Consider the following 23,554-nt stretch of genomic DNA (forward strand, 5'->3'; position numbering starts at 1 on the left):
ACTTCTTTCAATATAAGGCAATTTAAAACAAGTGCGATATAAAGAATACTGTTTAAAACATGCTATAAACTCTGTGTGTATACAAAGATATAATAAGCCTGAAGTGTATATAGAAATACAATGAACTGATGTATATAAAAATACAATAACTTCTGTGTATGAAAATACAATAACTGCTGTGGGAGTTTCTCTAACCGACAACCATCACACGAGAGCTATAGTGATGATACAGCGATCGACCTCACTCTGCCAGAGCATCTTATACCCGGCCATAGGTATAAGACCTGAACTGCCTAAGGGATCCACTAGTCTAATCTGAAAAGGATTCATCTAAAAAGTATGAACCTTTTCTACCCATGGTGGCTAACATGGTTCTATGGGGGTTGTGGGTTCTTTGAACGCTCCCCCAATTCGGTGCTCGATACTACTCCCAAAAATGTACTGGCTCTTATGTTTTTAAAACATATTTCTTCCTGCTGATATGAGATAATTACTCAAAAACTAGCCCGAAGGCTCCTTTGGAAATCTCAGTTTCCAACCTTGTTTAAATGTACAAACATTTCTTTAAAACTTCTTTGGGAATACATAGTTCCCTAATAACTTTGAGAAATGACTCAACTTGGAACTCTTGACTCTTTACTCTTTACTTGACTTGCAACTTGAGCCTTAGAATGAAGTGAAAACGTTCAATAAAGACTCTTGAACAACTTTGAAAACTTACTTGAACTAACTTATTAACTTTGCTTGACTTGACTCTAACTTCTCTTTAACTTGATACTAACTTGCCTTGAATTGAACTATGGATTCAAGGTGTATGATCACACGTATTTAGATGAGTTCGGGATGTTTAGAAACACTTTGGGGGGAGGGGGGGGGGGGGGGGGTTGGAAACAACTAGGGAACATAGGTATAACACCTAGGAACATGCATGAGAAAGCATGGAAAGAATAGGAAAACTTGGCGCTCTGAGAAGCGCAGAGCGCTAGACCATAAACTTCAGAGAGGGACTGCTGGTGTACTGAGAGGCGCGCCGCCCCAAGGGGAAAACCTCAGAGCCCCTTTTGGGGTGCGCTGGCAGGCGCGACGCGCCGACCCCTTGCCCAGAAAACTCAACTTTTCTCCCATTTTTCTTCAACTCTAAACCATCCTTACTTCAATGGATTTAACCCCAAACACTAGGGATCATCAATCTCTCAACATACAATAGATTACAACTCAAATGCACAATCCAATCATGTCCCACAACCAACAATAACTTCAATAACACAACTAACAATATCAACAACAACTAACAACTTCAACAACAATTCCAATCTTTTCTCAAATCATAAAATGAGCTTGGTGTGTGGGGGAAAGGATCAACCCACACAAAGAACTCACATACCTTGATAGGGATCACCCCCGACGATTTCCACGACGGAACCTTGACGAAACTAGTTGATCTCATCTTTCTTCTCTTCTTCTTCCCCTTCTTCTCTTCTTCTTCTCAAGCCCTAGCTTTTACTCTTTTAAAATGGGACAAAATGATCCAAAGATCAGCCCTATACAACAATATAATCCCAAAAGAATTGGCTAGGGAAAAGATCAAAATGCCCTTAAAATTTCTGGACGGATTCCCTGCCAACTGCCCAACTTTCAATGGCCATAACTCGCTCATACGAACTCGGAATCGAGCAAACTCGGTGGCATTGGAAAGATAATTCCACAAGCTTCACAACCATAACTGGAACTACTCCTAAATCATCCTGAGCTAGGAGTTATGACTGCTCAAAATTGGCCAAAAACTCACTAATTTCCACAGCCAAATTTCCAGATTTTAAAATTTTCCAAAAATGACTATTTCCAAATCTCAAGCTTTTCCATAGTTATTTCAAATTGCCGGATGTTACAATCCTCCTCCCTTTGAGCTAGCTTTTGGGGTGTGAGTTAGGCCTAAGACTTAATTTAACATGGTATCAGAGCAGGGCCCGTCTCACCCGATGTTGGGGTCCCCCAAAATCAAAATTGCCCACGCACCAGATGCTAAGTACTGGGCGTGAGGTGGGGTGGGGTGTTAAAGAATGACAAAAGTCCCACATCGGTGGTTAATGAGATGGGTAGACTCCTTATAAGGCTTGGGCAATCCTCCTTCCTTTGAGCTAGCTTTTGGGGTGTGAGTTAGGCCTAAGACCTAATTTAACATATATATATATATATATATATATATATCGTGCTATCAGACTAAGTGCCCATTTGGATTGGCTTAAAAAAAGTAGTTTTTAAGTCAAAAATAAAAAGTCAAACTGAAATAACTTTTAAGTCAAAAAATAAAAAGTAGGGGGAGGCCTACTTTTGGTTTTGGACTTATTTTAAGTCATTTTAAATTTATTTTAAGTCATACTTGACCTTGCCAACACTCTCAATTTATTTTAGGTCATTTTTTACTTATTTTAAATTATTTTTTATATTTGTCAAACACTTCCAGAAGTCAAAAGCTGACTTAAAAGTAAGTTTGACCAACTTTTATTCCAATCCAAACACCCTCTAAGAGTCTGTTTGGATTGACTTAAAAGTTGGACAAATCTACTTTCAAGTCATTTTTAGCTTTTGGAAGTGTTTGACAATGTTTAAAAAGACTTTGAAAAAGTTAAAAACCAAAAGTAGGTTTTTCCTTACTTTTATTATTTGTTTTTAAAAATCATTTAAGTTAAACTTTTTATTTTTCAACTTAAAAACTATTTTTTTTTTTTTAAAATCAATTCAAATGGGCTCTAAGAATTAATTGAACCAATAAAATTAAGAGTAAATTTTAGGAATAACAAAGATAGAAATCATATTAGCACTCTATAGCTACTATGATTGGGGGTGTCTATTGTTATTAGGCGTTGTTTGGGTATGTCTGGTTCATTAGAGGAGTGCGTGTCAATTATAGTGCCCAAAGTCCCTCTTGTTCATGTCTAGAAATGATGTATATTTTTTTTCTTCTCTTCTGTGATTCTCCATGTGTATTATGTGCAGATTTGGTCCTTGTTTAATATGCTTAGTTTCTTTAAAGTCATGGGACTTTGTTGTCACCTTCCTTAACTACAAAAAATATATAAATATATAAGTTCCATTTATTCTTCATCAGTTGTCATCTACTGTATGTTAGAGGGAAAAGTTCATTTGCTTGTGTTGCTTTGAGTTATTGTAAATTGGCATTTGGTTCATTATATCTTAACTTTTAAAGTTTCGATTTCCCTTAACCACATTTTACTCGTTAATAAAATGCAACCTAGCTCCTGTTTTGAAAACTTAGGTGGCATGATAAATTGTTCATCCTTAGAATTCTGTCTCTGTTTAATGTCTGACTATAGTTAATATTTGCCTAAAGTCGTTAAATCTTTTACATCGAAATAAAGTTCATTAGTTTTTCTTTCGAGTGCTTAAAATGATAATAATAATAAGGTCGTGAATAGTGGCAGACTGATTTCGTTTTTGTGATATTTATCCGTATTAAATGAATGAGTGGCTACTTACACTTTGTCTGATTTTTTGTTGCATGTGAAATCCGCCCGAGTTCGCTACGAACTCATATCATATTTTCATTTGCATCCCGAAAGAGCCATAAAGGCTCAAATTCCCTTACTCGAGTCATCCGGCTCTAAAATTGACGAACAGGTCCAGGAGTTGAAAGAATATGCAACAGATCGGAGAGTCGAAAATTGGGCCAAAGGCACACTCACTATTTCAAAAAAAATGTATTTGTTATTTATTGGGTCTAAGTCCATTTAGTCATTATTATCATTTTCGTTAGAAATTTAGGACAGGTGAAAGGATTGAATCTAAGGCCCAAAGATAAAATATATTTCTTTTATATTAGACTAGGACAGGTGCAGGTGAGTCAAGTGGGCCAAAGGCCCAAAACAAAAAATAGGCCCAAGTACTGGCCAGGCGAACAGAAAAATCAGACTTGGGCCCACCTTTTATTACTTACGTCTTATATTCGCTTATTTATTATTATTTGCATGCTTGTCTTTTAATTAATTTTAAGGTTATCACAATTCAAATTCTCTAAGGATAGTCAATCCGAATTAATCTTTCTTTTAAAAAAAAAAAATTAAGTAAGCATTCATTTTTACTCAATTAAAATAATAATAAAAATAATAATAATATAAATTTGCAAAATATTTTACTTAAGTAATATATACTTTAATATTTCCCTTTTCTCCTTAAGATAACTTAAATCTTTAAAAGTTGTTAAATTTCTCAACTTATCCAAGTATGCTTACCCTTTTAAAACATCAGTCAAATAATTAATTGCCGGATAACCGCATTAGCGGGTGTTCTAGATGCTTTAAAACCCTTCCTAGAACACTAATAAGAACCCCGAACCCCTTTTAAATTTTCATTAGATTTCTGTTTTAATCTTTTGAAAACAACAATTTTCTTAATTTTACTTTAAAATTAAGTGGCGACTCTTAAAACCAGTCAAATTATATTTTTTAAATAAAACAAAGAGAACTGGGCAGGGGAAGATCTGTATTTGTATAATTATAAATGTATAGGACGGAGAGATATGTATTTGTAGTTGTATATACAGTCTCTCTCGCTTTATACAAACACAAATTATACATTTGTGTTTGTATAAAGTGAGGGAGGTGAGGGAGAGATGATTGAGAGTAGCGAGCGAGATTCCAGAGAGAGGGGAGAGAGGCAAATGACAAGAAGTTTGCTGCGAATTAAAATTAAATAAAATTATAGTTATACCATTTATTTTGAATTAATAATTTGCTATAATACACAATTTTCCCTAAAATTAAAGAAACACACTTTACAAAAGCTGGAAGCTGTAAAGAGTTTGACCAAAAGCAGTTTTTAATGATTCTGTTAGGCCTTCTATTAAGTGGACTATTGCTATTATTCATATTAAGTGGACTATTGCTTTATCCTTATTATAGGAGGAGTCAACTTTTGTTAGAGAGCATTATTCCAAATTGAGATTTAGTTGAATCTTAGTGTAGATGTCAAACATTGATTCGAAAATCAGGAAACTAAGATCATGAATTCCATCAGTACTCGTTTATAAGAGGTGCTTATCATTCGAGCAACTCCCTCGTGTCACAATAATACTTGTGAAAAAATTATCAGTGAATTTAATTGTGAACAGATCTCGTTGAATCTAATTCTATATCTATGCTTCTTGACAGCTAACACACCCTTTGATATACGTAGAGACGAAACAAATTAACAAGAATATATATGATTGAATTTGTGCTCAAACTTTAGGTTCCTATCCAATTGGATATATATATATAGAGAGAGAGAGAGGGATAAATCTTGCTCGCCACTCTCATATGTATCTAGTATCCCAGATACTTGCGAATCACACCAGATACATGTATCTAGTGTGGTTCGCATGTATATAAGATACATGACTATCTCCCTCTCCATCTTTTATTTTAGTGTGGTAGCAAAAATACAAGTATCTAAAAGTGTATATCTTCCTCAGTATATGATAAAAATTCTTCATTAGTGTAAGATACGTAATGATTTTAAAATATTAACATAATTAGTATATATGATATGGATGTATGAAACTAAGGCCAAGTTAAAGGCCTCCTCGCAATGATTCATAGAAGGTCTATGAAATGGGCTGACCCAATATGAGTTAATTTTGCAGTTTATGATGGGCTACGGCCCAATATGAATAATTTCGTTCCTACAAGACAATTCTCCCAATGTTTCTGACATTAGGTAAAGCCAGTGGCGAATTTAGGTGCAAAAATAAGGGCACCCGAACCCGTGGTCTCTTCGTAAAATTAGATATTTTATGTATATATTTTTTAATATTTGTATAATATTATATTCTTGCACCCGTTACTATAAAAAATCTAGTTGGTCCACATGGTTAAATGTTGAGCTTTTGACTTTGAGGACTGAGGATCAATTCCCACTTAATACATTTTTCTTGGTGCACTCATATTCGGATCAATTTCTACTTAATACATTTTTCTTGGTGCACCCATATTCGAAAAATCCTAGATTCGCCTCTGGGTAAAGCAAATGGTTGTATTGCATGAAATTACACTCAATGATCTTGAAAACGAGTGCACTTAAATTATATTTACATGTAATTTCTTATATGTTCCTTCGTCTCGTGAAATTCATTTCTCACTCTAAAAAAAAATGGCATTATGTTATAAAATTCATTTATTCTTCTTTTAAAAATAATAATTAGGTTAATTAATTCATCTGTGAAAAAGGGTCCTAGTAAAATTTTGTGGGATGAAATTCTAAATGGCATTATGATTGGTCATATAATTGTGCTTATATATATATATATATAAGATTCTTAATTGGATAGATAATATATTAGCTGGATTTATTCTCTTCTCTTTTTATGGACGAGTAGTTAGATTAATATATTACTTGAACCTTATCTTTGTCCAAAAATATATAAATATTGTAAGCTGAAATTTGTTTGATAAGTAGAGCGTCATATACCAAGTATCATAAAGGAGAAAAAAAAATTGAACTCAAGTTTGAAAAAAAAAAACGTTTTTCCAAAGGTAGTATTGTGAGACATGAGTGTTATGTTATTCTGAATGAATTGTGAGAATTTAATTAATTTCTCTTGATATTTTGTACTCTCATATTAATATAGTAAATTGTGGATGTAGGTCGGTTGACCGAACCACATTAAATATTTGTCTCATTTGTTCTTGTTCATGGTCTTTCAAAGTTTACGTTGCTAGTTTATGCATGACACCTAATTAATTCGTTCCTAACAAGATGTCGATCATTTGCTGCAGATTTGGATGAACTCAATAACCTCTGCTTGAATATATAGACACTTTAACTTTTGTAAAGTTGAACAAGTAGACACATGAGTCCTACGTGGCATAATACACATAGAACACCATGTAAGATGCAAATTTCCATGTAGGATATCACGCAGGATGCATGTGTCTATTTTTTCAACTTTATATAAGTTTAAGTGTTTACTTGTGCACGCCCAAAATTAAAGAACATAAATTTAAATTGAGGTCAAATTAAAGAGCATATTTATGTATTATGCCTATAATAAAGTATGAATTCGGAGGCAAATTCAGTTACTATAAACTTTAAATTACGAGTCACGGAACTCAAATGATCACTTTTGTACGTAATCAATTACGTACGACATCATATGTTTCTAACCAAAATTAATTATTAAAAGTCTTTCAAAAATGGGAAAAATAATATTATTCTCATGATGGTCAACTCTCAATGACATATAACTTACTAACAAATTGATTTATTTATTTTTTTCTAAAAAATAACGCAGTAGTACGTATATATATTTATGAACAAATTAATTAGTAGTACTACTTGGTTTTTGGATCACATGGTTCTTGAAAAAGTGGTACGGAACAAGTGCACACTATTTAATACTCACAAAAATAAATCCATAACGTTCGAGGAATGAAAATTTCATTACCGACAAAGGTTGTGGTAGGATCGATGGATAGGACCCCTTTAGAGGTCTCGGACAATGGCAAAGTCAAAAAATTTATTAAGAAAATTTAAAATATAAAAAAGTAAACACACGAATAAATCAAAATAGATTCATTATCCAATATGTATAAGGAGCTAATCCAAAATCACTTACTGAATTGACAAGCATAGCTTTTATAGCTGCTTTATCAGCATAAAAATATAAGTTTAACTATGTGTAAACATTAAACAGTGGAGTTCGGATGAACCCCCTCCCTCCTACCTGAATTTGGCCTTGGACTCGGGTTCCTAGAATTTTAAAATCTTATTAGAAAACACTTTTCTCTTAAATGAATTTTACGCAACGAACTACAAATCAATTAATATAATTGAGTCTTCAATAAGAATATAGTGAACATCATAAAAAAAAAATAGAAATAGAATGATTAAATTTTCCACTTCCATGTTGTGATTAAATTTCTACGTGATGATGTTTACATTTCTGTGGGTTGACGTTTTCAATTTTAAAATTTGTTTGATCAGTTAGTTAGGATTATTATTTACTCTTCTTACATATTTAAGAAAAACCTTTGTTTATATGTGATATAGTACATCCCTAAAGGAACCTTTTAATGCAAGTAAAAACAGATTTTTTTTAAATTATTGGAGTACCAACTTGTGACAGAAAAGTCTTAAGTAGATGGAATCGTTGTTATGATTGGGAGCAACTACCTTATTTTTAGTTAATAATAATGTTATGATACTCGTAAGGGTAATTGATGAGTTGGTGCAACAGATGATATCTCATAAGAAAAAAAGGCTAAAAATCAATTCCTCATGTCAACGTAGTAGGCTTCATCGCATTAGACTTGTCTAGTTTGATTTACTTCTCATGTGTGGCTTGCGAGTGCTATTGCATAGGAGAGATTTACTTTTCTAAACTGCGATTTCAAAAAAAAAATGTTTTGATCAAGAATTAAAAATATGGGAAGCATTGACTTCCAAAACAAGTAGATCCAAAAGGTAGTTAATAATTTATCAAACCTCAATGAATACTCCTCATGAAATTATTTGTTTGCATGTGATTTTAGATCCCTTGATCATACATAATATAAAGTCAAATCCCTTTAAGAGTCAACACAACATTTTAATATTTTTCCAAATACCCTAAAGTATGCTAAAAGCACATGGAACAAGAATGTGGATATATTAAAGTACAATGTGACTAATCCGTAGGGTACGTTCGCTTTGACTTTTGACATAGACTTGTATTAATAATAAATATCGTAAACTATAGTATATAATATTGATAATTCTTCCTTCATTTCAGAAGATGTCTTATTGTTATTATCTTTGATTATTCGTTTTAACGGTTGACGTAAAGTGATAAGTATTTTTTCATTCTAAATTAGAAGTGTTAAGTTTAAATTTATGAAAAATATAATTATCTTTCAATAGCGAGTTTCTCACCTTATACTAAGATTTTGATGTGAATATTTAAACGATTATTGAATAGGGAGTGAAAACTAAATAATAATTTTTTTACTATTAATCCAACAATAGAAGCACTCAACCCCACGACTCCAATATTATTATAAATTATTATTTCATTCCAATAAATATTGCCAACCTTGTATGATTAATTGCTCTTCTTTTTTAATTTTTGCAAGCATTTAGTGCAATGTTTTTATATTATATAAATTAAATTATTATCAGTTATTTAAAAGTGAGAATTCTCATATCAAGTTATGATGGAGATACCATATGTGAGCTTAGAAAATGCATTTAATTTGTCATTATAAATCCATCTTGATCAAGTCATCTTCTATTATTTTTAAATGTGGTATTAATTGCAAGAGCCTTTTTTATGAAGAAATATTCGTTATACGTATCACATAAGCTAGTTGATCCACCATTTGCTTATCACATTATTTATCATTATTAGAGATCAAGTAGTTACGTACCACGAGATATTAGTTAAGCTGACACACTAAATAATTTCAAATTTAATTTTCCCTTTTTACTAAGGCTGTTAATATGATTATATTTACGAGAAGTAATAAATATAACTACAAGAATTTAAATGTGTATAGTGCAAGGTTCATTAAAGAAGAAACACTCTCTATCAGATATATTTTCATTTCTAAAATTCAAACTCAAGATATTTATAGTTAAGAATGAAAGGATCTTATCTATTTCGACACGACATTGAAGTCATGATAAATGGCCTTAATGATAGCGAACGGAAGGTGTTAAGTGAGCTTGGTGGCAAATGAAGTCACATGTTAAGGAGACGTTTGTTGAAAAATTAAATTGATGTATACGTAAATGTGGTACTCCATCTGTTTCAATTAATATGATATTTTTTTTGTTTTTCGAGAGTTAAATAATTTAAATTTGACTGAGAATTTGCACATAAAATCTTTAAACGTTTTGAAATGAAATTTATATATTTGTAAACTACGTAAAATGTACTCTAAGAGGGTGTATGGATTGGCTTAAAAGTTGATCAAATCTACTTTAAAGCCAGTTTTTTACTTCTGAAAGTATTTAACAAATATAAAAATAACTTGAAATAAATTAAGAAGTGTTTAAAATAACTTAATAGTAGTTTAAAATGACTTTAAATAAGTTAAAAAACAAAAGTGGACCTCCCTTACTTTTTATTTTTTGAATTAAAAATCACTTATGTTTGACTTTTTATTTTTTACTTTAAAACAACTTTTAAAGCCAATTCAAACAAGCTCTAAGTCACAATAATTAACAATTCAAATTATTTAAAAGATATATGAAAACTTTATAGTCAAAAATAATTTTTTTTGAATCACAAAATTCGAAAAATGTCACACAAATTGAAATAAAGGGAGTAATATATATGATCAACTACACCTTTTTTCATGATTTACTAGATAGACTAAGTTGGTCACAGTACATTGTTATCCTGCTGTTTTTTTAAAAAATATTATACTTATAGTTTCTAAACTAGCTTACGCGCATCTCATTAATTCGAGAAAGACCTATGTATCATGTTTTTTCTTTTCTTACAAAATAATGATGTGTATTTAATTTACATGCACATGACACATGACACATCGTGGGGAAGTTCAACCATGCTCAATATAGAAATTGATTAAATCTCAACCTAATCGAACTTAGATGTTCATGTATATTTTGTGTAATATTTGAAGCGATAACGGATAAAACAAATAATAATATTGTATAAGCTATATGTTCGAATGAAATTGTTTTATTATATGACAAAACAATCAAAGGTCAAAAAGTGAACAACAAAGAAAGAAAGAAAAAGATCAATATTGCGTCAGTCAACCAAAATAACACAAAATTAGTGATAATAAAAGTTACTCCCCCATTTCGGAAGAGAAAAAGAATGGCCTAGTTTGATTTAAAATGAAATGTAATAAAATAAAATAAAAAATTAATTTGTGATTCTAAATTAAAGTTGTGTCAAAAATAATAAAAACTCTTTTACTGTTCTAACCTTAAATACATACTATTTTGATAAAATTTTAAAAAAATTAATTATTCTTTTTTAAACGAGTGAAGTATAAAAAATATATAGAAAGAGAAAAGACTGCAATAAGTGTAGGCACATGGGAGGTTGGATTTTCAGTTTTGTAGAAAAAGAAAAGGGAGGAAACAGTAGGCAATAGATGATGAAGAAAGAAGCAGCATCAACCATATTCCAAATTAATTATTCATTACCTCACAAGAGTATTTCCTTTTCAAGAAAAAAAAAGTATTTTTTAACTAATTACCACAAATATAACTTTATGTAATTGGAGTTTTTAGTCAAAAATAAAAATAAAAATTTCATCGATGTCTAATACCCATAATGAAATCTGATTGGATCTAGTCCAAAAATTAAAGAAATACAACTCCATATTCAAAGAAATTCGAATTCAAAATCTCTGATTAAGAATGTCCATCACAAAGGGTTGGTTATCCCTTAATAATTTATGGAAACAAGTACTTATATAGTACATAGAAGATAAATATGAAATATACATCATGAACATCAGCAAGATCACATGGTTTCAGTTATATGCACGACTCATTATATATATAACAATAACATCTCATTTATCTAAAACTTGGTAACCTACAATTGAGGATCTTGTTTCAATTTTTTTTCTCATGATTATAGAATATCATTCCCAATTGATTTTATATTTTTAATATTAATTTTCTCAATATATAGATCACTTAATCAAAATAAATTAGATATTATGCTTCTTTTACTATAATTTTATCTATTGTCTGATTTATCACCGTCAAAATGTATAACTATCAATTTCCACATAACTCTGCTATTTCGATCATAACATTAAACTATAACCAATAAACTAGTTAAAATCCATTTAAAGTGATTTAATATATATATACATGTAGGAAAAAAACTTATATTTATTTTACATACTCGTATCATATATTTATAATGAATTATGTTGATTTATTAGTTAAGTGATTTAATGAAATTATAATGCATATTAATTAACTATAATTAAGCGCTAGAAATACATGTGCAAATACATGATATTCATTTATTAATATGATGTAAAATTTAGGTGTGAGTTAATTTTCACCCTATAATTATCTATTGTTTGCAAGTTGCCAATTGGAATCCTATTAGCAACTATACTAGTACTCTCAAGTACTTGAAAAACTATCATCACATTACTATAGCAACTTGTTTCACTAGTGTTTAGATAGTTTATTTTCATCTAGTATTCATATTTGATATCTATATTGACTCTCAATTAATTCAGATTCATATTGTGTAGGACTCTATTCAGGGGGAAGCACGCTTTCTATCAAAAAAAAATTCATACTCAAAACTCGAAATTGAAATCTCTTATTAAGAAAGATGCGACGATGCACCATATTCTATGGTGGTAGTGTTTAGGTAGTTTTGCTAACACGAAATCAAGAACTCAAAGCTTCCTCTATGTATCTTTTAGGCTTTGCCATAAGTTTAAGCATGAATCATTAGCACACATTCCATTTACTCCATCACCATGTTTCCATGTGCCTTAGCTTGAGATAGCTCTAGCTATTCTTATTACCACGTTCACGTCACATGTATTCTTGTACATTACATTTACCGTATATGTTTTTCGCAATTATTTCTTCAATTTCAAAATACTTATCATGTTTCTTATTTTTATTTTTAATTTAATGAATATTCTTCAGAACGGAAATGAATTAGATTAAAAAAAATTGTGAGTATTAGAAATGTGATATATCTTGAGATTATTCTTATATCAATATAACGAAAAAGTATATATTGGTCAAAATTTATAACTCACACTCGATAAGCAAATAATATGACAAATATGTTAAAACGGAGGAAATACATGCTTAAACCATGATAAATATATAGGATCAATATACCTCTCACACATATTAAAAGTGAGTATAAAATTTTAAATCAACGAAAACAGAGTAGTATTTAATTACGGAGTCTGCCATTGCAACTCCTCAATAAATAGGCACCTCACTTTCCTTTCCCTCTCAATTCGCTCTCTGCTCAAATCCCATATTCCCTTTCTCTCTCTGTTTTCTCTTCACACTGAACAAACACTTCACTGTAAGAAAAATGGCTGTGAATTGGGCACTCTGCGTTGCTAGTCTTCTCTGTTTTCTAACGGTTGTTAACGCAAAAATCGCCGGAGTTTACACCGGCGGATCCTGGACAAGTGCCCACGCCACCTTTTATGGAGGCGCTGATGCTTCTGGAACCATGGGTACCGTACCAGTCTCTGTTCTCCCCATTTTAAGCAGAATTCATCGGTTTTCAACTTAATCTAGACATACTGTATATATTTTGGTACCCGTGAAGCCTAAGCCATAGATTTTGAAATTCGAATTTGAAAATTTAAGTTTTCGAAGTTGTATTTGGACCTACATTTTACTTGGAAAGTGAAATTTCTTCAGAATTTGAGATAAATTTCATGGTAAACAGATATTTGAAGAAACATTTTTAAAATCTGATTCAAAATCTACTGTGAAACGTTAGCTAAACTTTTAATTTGGTTCAGTGTGGTGTTTTTCTTTCCATTACTCTGTTTTCTACTCTTCACGTGAATCCCACACCATTTTCGCTTTATTTAGAAGGTTAGTTACTGATGGATTTACAATGGCTGATGTGTGTAGGTGGTGCATGTGGCTATGGGAATCTGTACAGCCAAGGGTACGGAGTAAACAACGCGGCATTGAGTACGGCACTTTTCAACAGTGGGCTGAGCTGCGGCTCTTGCTTCGAGATAAAGTGTACTGACAGTAAGAAGGAATATTGCAACCCTGGAAACCCTTCCATCTTGGTAACAGGAACAAATTTCTGCCCACCAAATTACGCCTTGCCTAACGATAATGGAGGCTGGTGTAACCCACCTCGCCCACATTTCGACCTCGCCATGCCCATGTTCCTCAAAATTGCTGTGTACCGTGCTGGAATTGTTGCTGTCAACTACCGAAGGTTAGTTGCTCACACAGTGCCTAATTAGCTATAAATTCTCTTTTCGCTATTCGAGATAGTCACCCAACTGAACTAATTCCTTGAATTGTTCGTTCTTTTGTGGATTTTATTTGCAGAATTAAATATAACTAGTTTGAATTGTAAGCAAACTTTTATACTCATTTAACACCAAAAAAGTCATTACGTGTTAAACAAGTAATTATGCTTTGGATTTACTTAAACTAAACTTTCCAGTTTCCTGAGGGTTAGTTTTGATATTTCTTATATGGTACAGAGCTGATTTGAGCTTCCATATAATACAATATTACTATTACTTTGTATATTTGTGATGCGTACATATTTATAACCTCTTTTTTTGGATTACAAGATTCAAATGTTTTAGTGCTTCACATAAATTGGAACAAGAGTAACTACTACTACAATGAATGTGCACATTTATTTTCTCGTCATGATTTAACAAGTTCTCTTAAGACTGAAATGTCCAATTTGCCGGATTTTTAGCAAAACCGTTACTGATCTGTTGAGTTTTCATTTTGAGATTAACTTCATTACACTGACCGTCAATTTATTTTTAGAAATACTTATTTCTTTTATTTTTTCTTTTTGTGGTCCTATTTTCTCCCCAATTTTAGCAAATGAACATAGTCTTGCTATACCAAAAACCTACAACTCCTAGTTATGGTATAGCTTCATTAAAATCTACAAATGGTCCCCAATACTCTTCACCTATATTTTGCAGATAAACTGGATCAATTGAACAATAACGCGTTTTTTCTATTTTTGGTGCATTTGTCCTTAATGCTAAGTTCAAAAATAAAATCTGTTTTGTTTTTCCCTCTTTTTACAGGGTTCCATGCAGGAAACAAGGAGGAATCAGATTCACAGTCAATGGTTTCCAATACTTTAACTTGGTGTTAGTGACCAACGTTGCAGGTGCAGGTGACATTCAGAAGGTTTATGTTAAAGGCACAAACACGCCATGGATTTCCATGACTCGTAATTGGGGTCAAAATTGGCAAACAAATGCAAAACTAATCGGACAAGCACTTTCTTTTAGAGTCACTGGTAGTGATCGACGCAGCTCTGCTTCATACAACATTGCACCAGCTAACTGGCAATTTGGACAAACTTTCCAGGGAAAGAATTTCCGCGTTTAATTTCACCAAATTTTAAATAATTACACTGACCTGATCGAAAAAAAGAAAATTCATACGATTTCCCGCCTTCAATTATTCTCTTTTTTATGTGGGAAAATTTTGAAGTGTCGCGGGGATTAGTTTCTTTTTCTTTTGAATTACTATCAACTTTCTGGGGAATTGGTTTGCTACTCTTTTTTCTTTTTATGTAAGTTGGGTGTTGGTAAAGTTAAAGTGAAAAATTATAGAGGCTGAAGTGGCTACAAAAGGACCAAATTTAGGGGGGGAAATTGTAGCCCACAGCTTTACTTGCATATTGTTATTATTATGGTGATGTAATGGCAAATTATTGCCAAGTTTATGAATATATTTTTATACTGCAAATCTTATAATTGTATTGTTATAACATGTGGTAATGTTCCAATTCATATTTTACATTGACTCTCTCTAATATAACTTCCATTTCCGCGTCTTTCGAATTATGTCTCTTGTGACCATGTGTCTAGAATTATGGTGGAATGCATGAATATCTCTCTCTTAATTAAAGATATCGGAAAAAAATTTCGAGTGTTTGTGAATGTTTTCTTTTATAGGAAGCAGTATATGTATTATATGTTCAATTCTCTTAAATTTGTAAGTTATATTTTGATATTTTTTTTTAGTAAAAGCTTTGGCTACGTGCTAATAGCTCCCATAATTGTACCTTGGATGCATTTTCCTCGTAGCAACTTGATGCCATTGTGGGTTTATTTTCTTCTACTCTCTATTCCTTTTGTAGTCCAGCTTTTAAATTTCTCACTTAGAGTTGGCAATGGAGCGGAGTGGGGCGAGTGCAAGGTTGCCTCAGCAAAATATGGCTTAATTCCTATAAACTGACTTATAAATATTTAAAATATGTGTAAAAAATGGTGAGGTTTCACGTACTGTACTCCCAACTCTCTATGGAGGGTTCCGTAAAGGTTTGGCAAAACAATTGTCCGGAAGTCATATCATCAAAATATTCATGGGCTAACAAGCACGAAAAATTGCAAAAATCGCCTAATTCTTGTAAAATGGCTTCTAAATGCACAAAATATGTGCAAAAAATTGTGAGACTTCAAGTACTGATCCCCCAATTCCCTACAAAGGGTTCCGTAAAGGTTTTGAAAAAAAACGTCCGGAAGACATATCACCAAAATATTCATAGGCTAACACACACGAGTCATATCACCAAAAAAATCGTTTATTTCCTATAAAATGGCTCCTAATTAATATCCAAAATATGTGCAAAAAATGGTGAGACTTCACATATTGCTTCCCCAACTTCTTATGGAGGGTTCCGTAAAGGTTTTGCAAAAAAAAATCTACAAGTCGTATCACCAAAATATTCATAGGCTAACACACACGAATAACTAACAAAATCTCCTAATTACTCATGTAACATGACTCCTAAATAACCAAAATATATGCAAAAATGGTGAGGCTTCACGTACTACTCTCCCAACTCCCTACGGAGAGTTTTGTAAATGTTTTGCAAAATAACTATTTGAAAGTCATATCACCAAAATATTCATGGGCAAACAACACGAAAAACTGAGAAAATCACTTTATTCCTGTAAAATGGCTCCTAAATGCCCAAAATATGTATAAAAAAAAAAAGGCAAGACATCACGTACTACTCCCACAACTCTCTATGGAGGGTTCCATAAAGATTTTGCAAAAAAAAACCATTTGAAAAGTCGTATCATCAAAATATTCATGGGCTCATTGACTAATATACACGAAAAATTGAGAAAGTCGCCTAATTCCTGTAAAATGGATCCTAAATGTCAAAAATACTTGCAAAAAATGGTGAGGCTTCACTTACTACTCCCCTAACTCCCTATGGAGGGTTCCGTAAATGTTTTGCAAAAAAACTTTCCGGGAGTCATATCACAAAAAAATTCATAAGCTTATACATACGAAAAACTAAGAAAATAGCCTTCCTATAAAATGGCTCCTAAATGCCCATCATATGTGCAAAAAGTGGTGACACTTCACGTACTGCTCCCTCAACTTCTTACAAAGAATTACGTAAAGGTTTTGCGAAAAAAATCATCCGGAAGTAATATCACCAACATATTTATGGGCTAACACAAGCGAAAATTGAGAAAATTGTCTAATTATTTTTAAATGGCTCCTAAATGCACAAAATATGTGCAAAAATTTGTGAGGCTTCACGTACAGCTTCCCGAACTCCATACGGAGGGTTCACTAAAGGTTTTTCAAAAAAACCGTTTGAAAGTCATATCACCAAGATATTCATAGGCTAATACACACGAAAAATTGAGAAAATCGTCTAATTCTTGTAAAATGGCATCTAAATGTCCAAAATATGTGTAAAAATAGTGAGGCTTCACGTATTGCTCTCCCAATTCCCTACGGAGGGTTCCGTAAAGGCTTTGCGAAAAAATCATCCAGAAGCATATGGCCAAAATATTCATGGGCTAACACAAACAAAAAACTGAGAAAATCGCTTAATTCCTGTAAAATGACTCCTAAATGCCCAAAATATGAGGAAAAAATAGTGATGTTTCACGTACTGCTCCCCCAACTCTCTACGGAAGATTTCGTAAATGTTTTGCAAAAAGACTATCTAAAAGTCACATCACAAAGATATTTATGGAATAACACACGAAAAACTGAGAAAATCGCATAATTCTTATAAAAATGACCTTTAAATTCCTAAAATATGTACAAAAAAATGGCGAAGCTTCACGTACTTCTCCCTCCACTCCCTACGAAGTGTTCGTGAAGGCTGTATAAAATAACCGTCCAAAAGCGACATTACCAAAATATTCATGTGCTAACACAAACTAAAAATTGAGAGCTGCTTTTTTCAAGGAACTATCACTTGCAATTTGAATAGAAAAAAATGACTGGTGTATTATTTTCGGATTTCTTGTGTAAAAAATAGTATCTTGTAAAGATGATACTCACCTAATGACAAATTTATAAAAGAAGTACAAAATAAAAGGACGTGCCACTTGAATGGTAATCTCCAGAATTGCTGAGATTTATTTTATTTTTGGAACTGAAACAAACATTGGCATTAAATTGACAACTACAATAAAGCAACATTTCACCTCAAATTAATCGATTGTTGGTCTGAGAACACAATTCAAAATTACAAGTACTACTTAACTCATCAATGTCAAATAATTGAATTGTGCACAAACCAACATTTTCGACTTGGCGCAGATGAACATCATAAAAGATATGGACAGGTTAATTTCCCATCTTGGCATGCCTCAGAAGCAACCTACCAAATAGTATGTGGCAAATTCGATGTTTCGGAATATGACATTAACAGAGAGGAACCACTATCCATTGAATTTCGAACTGTGCCACTGACACTCAGAAATTTCTCGATTATAAAAAAACTGAAAGCAAGAGGAAGTACGAGGAAACAAGAAGAAGATCAATAGACAATATTAATGTGGACTTGTAGTTAATCGTATCAGCAAAAATCCATTTTTCAATTTCAAGTTCATAAAATTGTCATCATACCAGAAAAGGCAACAGATATGTCTCTCCTTGATGAAGTTGAATACCACATTATTTTGCTAGAACGTCACAACAAAAGAATGCTATCGTAACAGCAAGTGGCCTGCAATCAGTTGCAGGATCCAGTTCTACTATTCAAGTTTCTAATAATTTAACTGTAGAAGTACATTTTACCAATAACGACGAGGAGAGCTGTTGACATTCCAAAATAAGGAACTTCCACTACTTGTCCTTGTTGATTAACCCACAATAAACAATAATGAAAAATTGAATTGCAGAAGCGTCTTAGTCTGGTGTTGGTGCACCTTGGTTAAGCTCTGCAAATCTCAGTCCTACACGCATAGAATGCTTCAAGAACTTCTCAGCACATCGTCGGACACAGGTCTCCTCTTGTTTGTCTAAAGTTTTGCGTTTGAAACTGTCTACACAGTCCGTGAAACATCTTTCGACCAGAGAATTATACATTCTCAAGCTGCAGTAATTAAAGACAAAAAGAGACCAGGCTTTAGAGTTGTAACACTATTATCATGAGAAAGTACTAACTGAAACAGAGAGTAACAAAATACAATCCCGTTTCAATTCACTTCAAATTTCTACTTGCAACATATTTTACTGAGGAATTTGCTTTTTTTTACTGCCATTACGAACGCCCTTGTTAATCAGTAATCTCTCATTCATAAACATCACTAAAATGAGAAATCAAGAAAAGTTAATGCTTGTGAAGCCGAGTGTTATCATCAATTTCCAAAATCTTTCTCAATATATTACTCTCCTCTCCTCCATTTCTATGACTTGTGAATGACTTGATTCACTCAACTTCTTGAATACTTGTTGAGTGCATAACTGGCACTGACCATACGAATATCATCTCAACTTACAACATGCTGACTGAATTGCCTAATTCACATTAACATATGGACTCAAGCTTGCTAAAACCAACATTGGAACAAATTACCACATACATTCTATTTTTATTTAAATATTGAGGGAAAGGAATATAATATCAGCTTTGGAAATTAAGAAAGAATGCAACACATTCCTCAATGGATTCTTCCCAAGTGTGAACACCTAATTTTGCTCTGTTTTAGTTTCTCTAAAGTTCTATTTTTCACTTATTTTAATCAATCTAACAATTTTTATATAAATTGCATCTGTTATTAAAAAAAATACCAGAATTTTTTTCTTTCCTTGTTTGCAAGTATAGGATTAATTTTTTTTTGATAACCAAGACATCCGTCTGCGATATGTCCTTAGGACCAATCACAGCCTTCTAAGTTTAGGATTAATTAATTAATGCATTAATTAAATTAATTGGTTGAGTGGTTTAATTAATTAGCTTAAATAATTTTTGGAGCAAAAGAATAGAAAGGGAATATCAAAGCAATGGTACAAGCCTGCTTTCTTTTGGTTGAGCATTACCTTAAGGGGACACCTTTGTCAAAATCTGAGCGGGGAAGACAAAAGGTATTAGAACTAATCCTAAACCCTAGTAGTCCCTATATAAGATTTCCTTACTCTCTCTCGTTTGAGGGTAGAGATTTGGTGGAGGAGCTGTGAGTTCAAAATTACACCAAAAATTATATGGGGACACTAAAGTTTAGGGTTACTTCTGATACCTTTGACATCCTCCACTAGGATTTTGACAAAGGTATAGCCTTACGGATATTGTCTAACAAAATGAAACATGCATGTACCCTTATTTTGATATTCCACTTAAAATTCAACCCTAAATTTGTATTCAGATCAGTTATTGAGCACAAATTAACTATTAATACTTAATTAAGGTTAATGAAAATGAACTTAACAAGATTTGCACATGTGCTATATTATTCTCATAGTAAATGAAGATAATATACACAAGCGTGCACACACATATATTCTTGTTATGGACGTTCCTTCATTTGCGCTCTATGTTTAAACCTCCATCAAACATCAGTGCTTTTGTACGCATTTTTTCTGTGACAACAATGCCTAATTCTAGGAATTCCACATTACACACTCAATATACACTTCCATCCTGAGCACCAATGTTAATCAGTGTCTTCCATTCATAAACATCACTGCAATCTAGAAGAGTTAATGCTCATGAAGCATAGTGTTATCATCAATTTCCAACTCCTTTCTCAATATATTACTCGTTCCTCCCCTCCACCATTTTCTATGACTAGATTCACTCAACTTTATGAAGACTTGTTAGCAATTATGAGTATAATACTAGCCATGCATAACTAGCGCAGATGATAAGAGTAACATCCCATCTTACAATATGTTCACTCAACCGCCTAATTCACATTAATATATTGACTCAACCTCGCTAAAGCCAACACTGGAACAGTGTTCAGGAAAGCGAGCGCTTCATCGCTTAAAGCGATGAAGCGAAGCGATGCGAGCCTTCTACGCTTCACAGACTAGAATGAGTATGTGAGCGCTTCATCGCTTAAAGCGTGAAGCGGGGCATTATCACTTTTTTCCGCTTAACGCTTCCCTGAACACTGGGAACAAATTACCATATTTTTCTTATTTTAATTTAAATATTGAGTGAAGGGAATATAATATCAGCATATCAGCTTTGGAAAATAAGAAAGACTAGAACACATTCCTCAATGGATTCTTTCCAAGTGTGTACACTCCATTTTCGCTCCATTTTAGTTTCTCCTAAAGTTCAACTTTAGCTTGTTTTAGTCAATTTCTCAATTCTTATACATTTTCAATTGCATCTATTAGTCAAAAGAACGCCATTAAAGTTTTCTATTTCCTTAATTACGTATTTTAGTATCAAATAATTAATTACATAACCCATTAATTAAATTAACTGGTTTGATTAATTAATTAGCTTAAATAATTTTTGGAGCAAAAGAATAGAAAAAGGAATATCAAATTAATGGTACATCGTACACCCCTGCTTTCTTTTACCCTTAGGTATACCTTTGTTAAAATATGAGTGGGGCATTAAAGATATTAAAAGTAATCCTAAGTCCTATTGCTCAATATATAATCTCCTTATTTCCTCATTAGAGGGTAGAGATTTTGAGGGGCAAGACCGAAGATTATATAAGGGACACTAGGGTTCAGGGTTGCTTCTAATAACTTTAGTGCCATTCTTCAAGATTTTAACAACGGTTTACCCTTGAAGGTACTGTCCAACAAAGTAAAACATGCATGTACCATTGATTTGATATTCCATTTTTATCTTCATCTCTATAATCAACCCTTAAAACTGTCTTCAAATCAGTTATAGAGTGCTAATTAATTAACCAAGGTAACTCAGCGTTAGTAGTTAATTAAGGTTAATGACAATGAAGGGTTATCAAAAAGGTTAATGAAAATGAAGTTAACAAGATTTGCAGACGCTTTATATTATTCTTAAAAGTAAATGAAGATAATATACATAGGTGTGCCCACGCATATATTCTTGTTTTGGACATTTCTTCATTAAAGCATGAAGCTTCATTTGTGCTCTACGCTTTAAACCCCATCAAACCTCAACGCTTTTTTGGCACTTTTTTCCTTTGTTAATACTGCCTAATCTTTGGAATTCCTCATTACACACTCAATACACATTTCCATTATGAACACCTGTGTTAATCAGCAGTCTCTCATTTATCACCATTACAACAATCTAAAAAGTTAATCCTCATGAAGCCCCAGTGTTATCATCAATATCCAATTCCATTCTCAATATATTACTCTTTTCTACCCTCCATCACTGCATAACTGGTGCAGGTCATAATAGTATTATCCCAGCTAACAACATGCTGAATAAACCACCTAATTCACATTAACATACTGTCTCAAGCTTGCTAAAACCAACATTGGAACAAATTACCACATAATTTATGTATTTATTCAAATATAACGGAATATAATAACAGTTTTGGAAAATAAGAAAGAGGTTCACCACTTCAGAGGTTAATAGTTCTTCATGTTAGTCTAAACTCTAAATTTACCACAAATAAAAAACTAAGTTTTTTCCAGCTAAGAAAACAAAAACATGAGCTAGTTGCATACAGTTCATGGTGGACACTCAAATCAGGGTAGAGCAATCAGTAAATCATGGATTAGGATCCTTAACTCCTTATAGATTCTGATATGAAATCTTGAATTTGAAACTTACAAATAAATTGCGATCCAAATGTAAAAGGAATTTATAGACTATTTCGAATAGGCTAATTGCATGATATAACATTATGTTTTACAAAATCCATTGTTATATGCAAAAACCAAAACCAAAGCGGTATACTTTCAAAGCCGGAAAAGAGACATGGCCACAATCAAAATTGTTGCAACTCACACAGGGGAGAATTTTCGGGTATATTTCTTAATCAAGCTGGTAAAATAAGCAAATAAAAATAAAAATTGAAAGAGATGGAATAACCTGTCACGAACTTGGAGCTGCTCAATCATGGCGGCCATTCTAAGCTTATCTGCTTCAGGAAGTGAATCCAAATCTCCAATCATACTCTTATCCATCTTGATTCCTCAATTTGATTCACCACGGTATGCAACTTTGGTTGTGTTTGGGGAAGAACAGAGGTATAAGCAGCCACTGGTTAAAGGGGAAAATGGTGAACTTATATCTAAAACCCTAATCGGGGTACGAGATTGGCAAACCCAAGTGTCATTTCGACCCTCTTTACTTTTTCAAATTATAGTTACACCCCTCGTAAGAGTTCGAATTGCAAATCATAAAAGGGTACTTTAGACATTTTCCCTAAATTTTGCAATAATTTTAAGAGTCGTTTCGTGTGAGATATAAAATATAATAATCTCAAGAATTTCTACCTTACGAATATAAAGTTGTTTTTTGACATTCTAAAACACTTGTTTTGTATCTGATTGAAACATCTGTGGATCAGTTCTGATATTTTGCTTTGGAGCTATGTAATGCTTTCTATTACATCCAAATTAGGCACATTTTTTCCTGTTAGGGATGAATGCAGTAGTCTTAAAATACAAATTC

The 23,554-nt window shown here is 32.5% G+C and overlaps 2 protein-coding genes across 2 annotated transcripts; one reads left to right on the forward strand and one right to left on the reverse strand.

Annotated features, from left to right (window-relative positions):
• The first annotated feature begins 12,963 nt into the window (after window positions 1–12,963).
• Window positions 12,964–15,453, forward strand: LOC125827393 (expansin-A3-like). The gene is made up of 3 exons (XM_049506709.1): window positions 12,964–13,202; window positions 13,612–13,933; window positions 14,781–15,453. The coding sequence occupies exons 1-3, from the start codon at window positions 13,055–13,057 to the stop codon at window positions 15,088–15,090; spliced, it is 780 nt and encodes a 259-aa protein (XP_049362666.1). The 5' UTR covers window positions 12,964–13,054; the 3' UTR covers window positions 15,091–15,453.
• A 3,166-nt stretch (window positions 15,454–18,619) lies between these two features.
• LOC125827423 (mitochondrial import inner membrane translocase subunit Tim9) lies at window positions 18,620–23,195 on the reverse strand. The gene is made up of 2 exons (XM_049506737.1): window positions 22,970–23,195; window positions 18,620–19,066 (listed from the first exon to the last, which is right to left on the reverse strand). Exons 1-2 carry the CDS (start codon window positions 23,062–23,064, stop codon window positions 18,880–18,882), a joined length of 282 nt encoding a protein of 93 aa, XP_049362694.1. The 5' UTR covers window positions 23,065–23,195; the 3' UTR covers window positions 18,620–18,879.
• Between the last annotated feature and the right edge of the window lie 359 nt (window positions 23,196–23,554).

The sequence above is a fragment of the Solanum verrucosum genome, unplaced genomic scaffold, assembly GCF_900185275.1.
Source record: "Solanum verrucosum unplaced genomic scaffold, falcon-dt-bn FXZP01000138.1, whole genome shotgun sequence".
Lineage (NCBI taxonomy): Eukaryota > Viridiplantae > Streptophyta > Magnoliopsida > Solanales > Solanaceae > Solanum > Solanum verrucosum.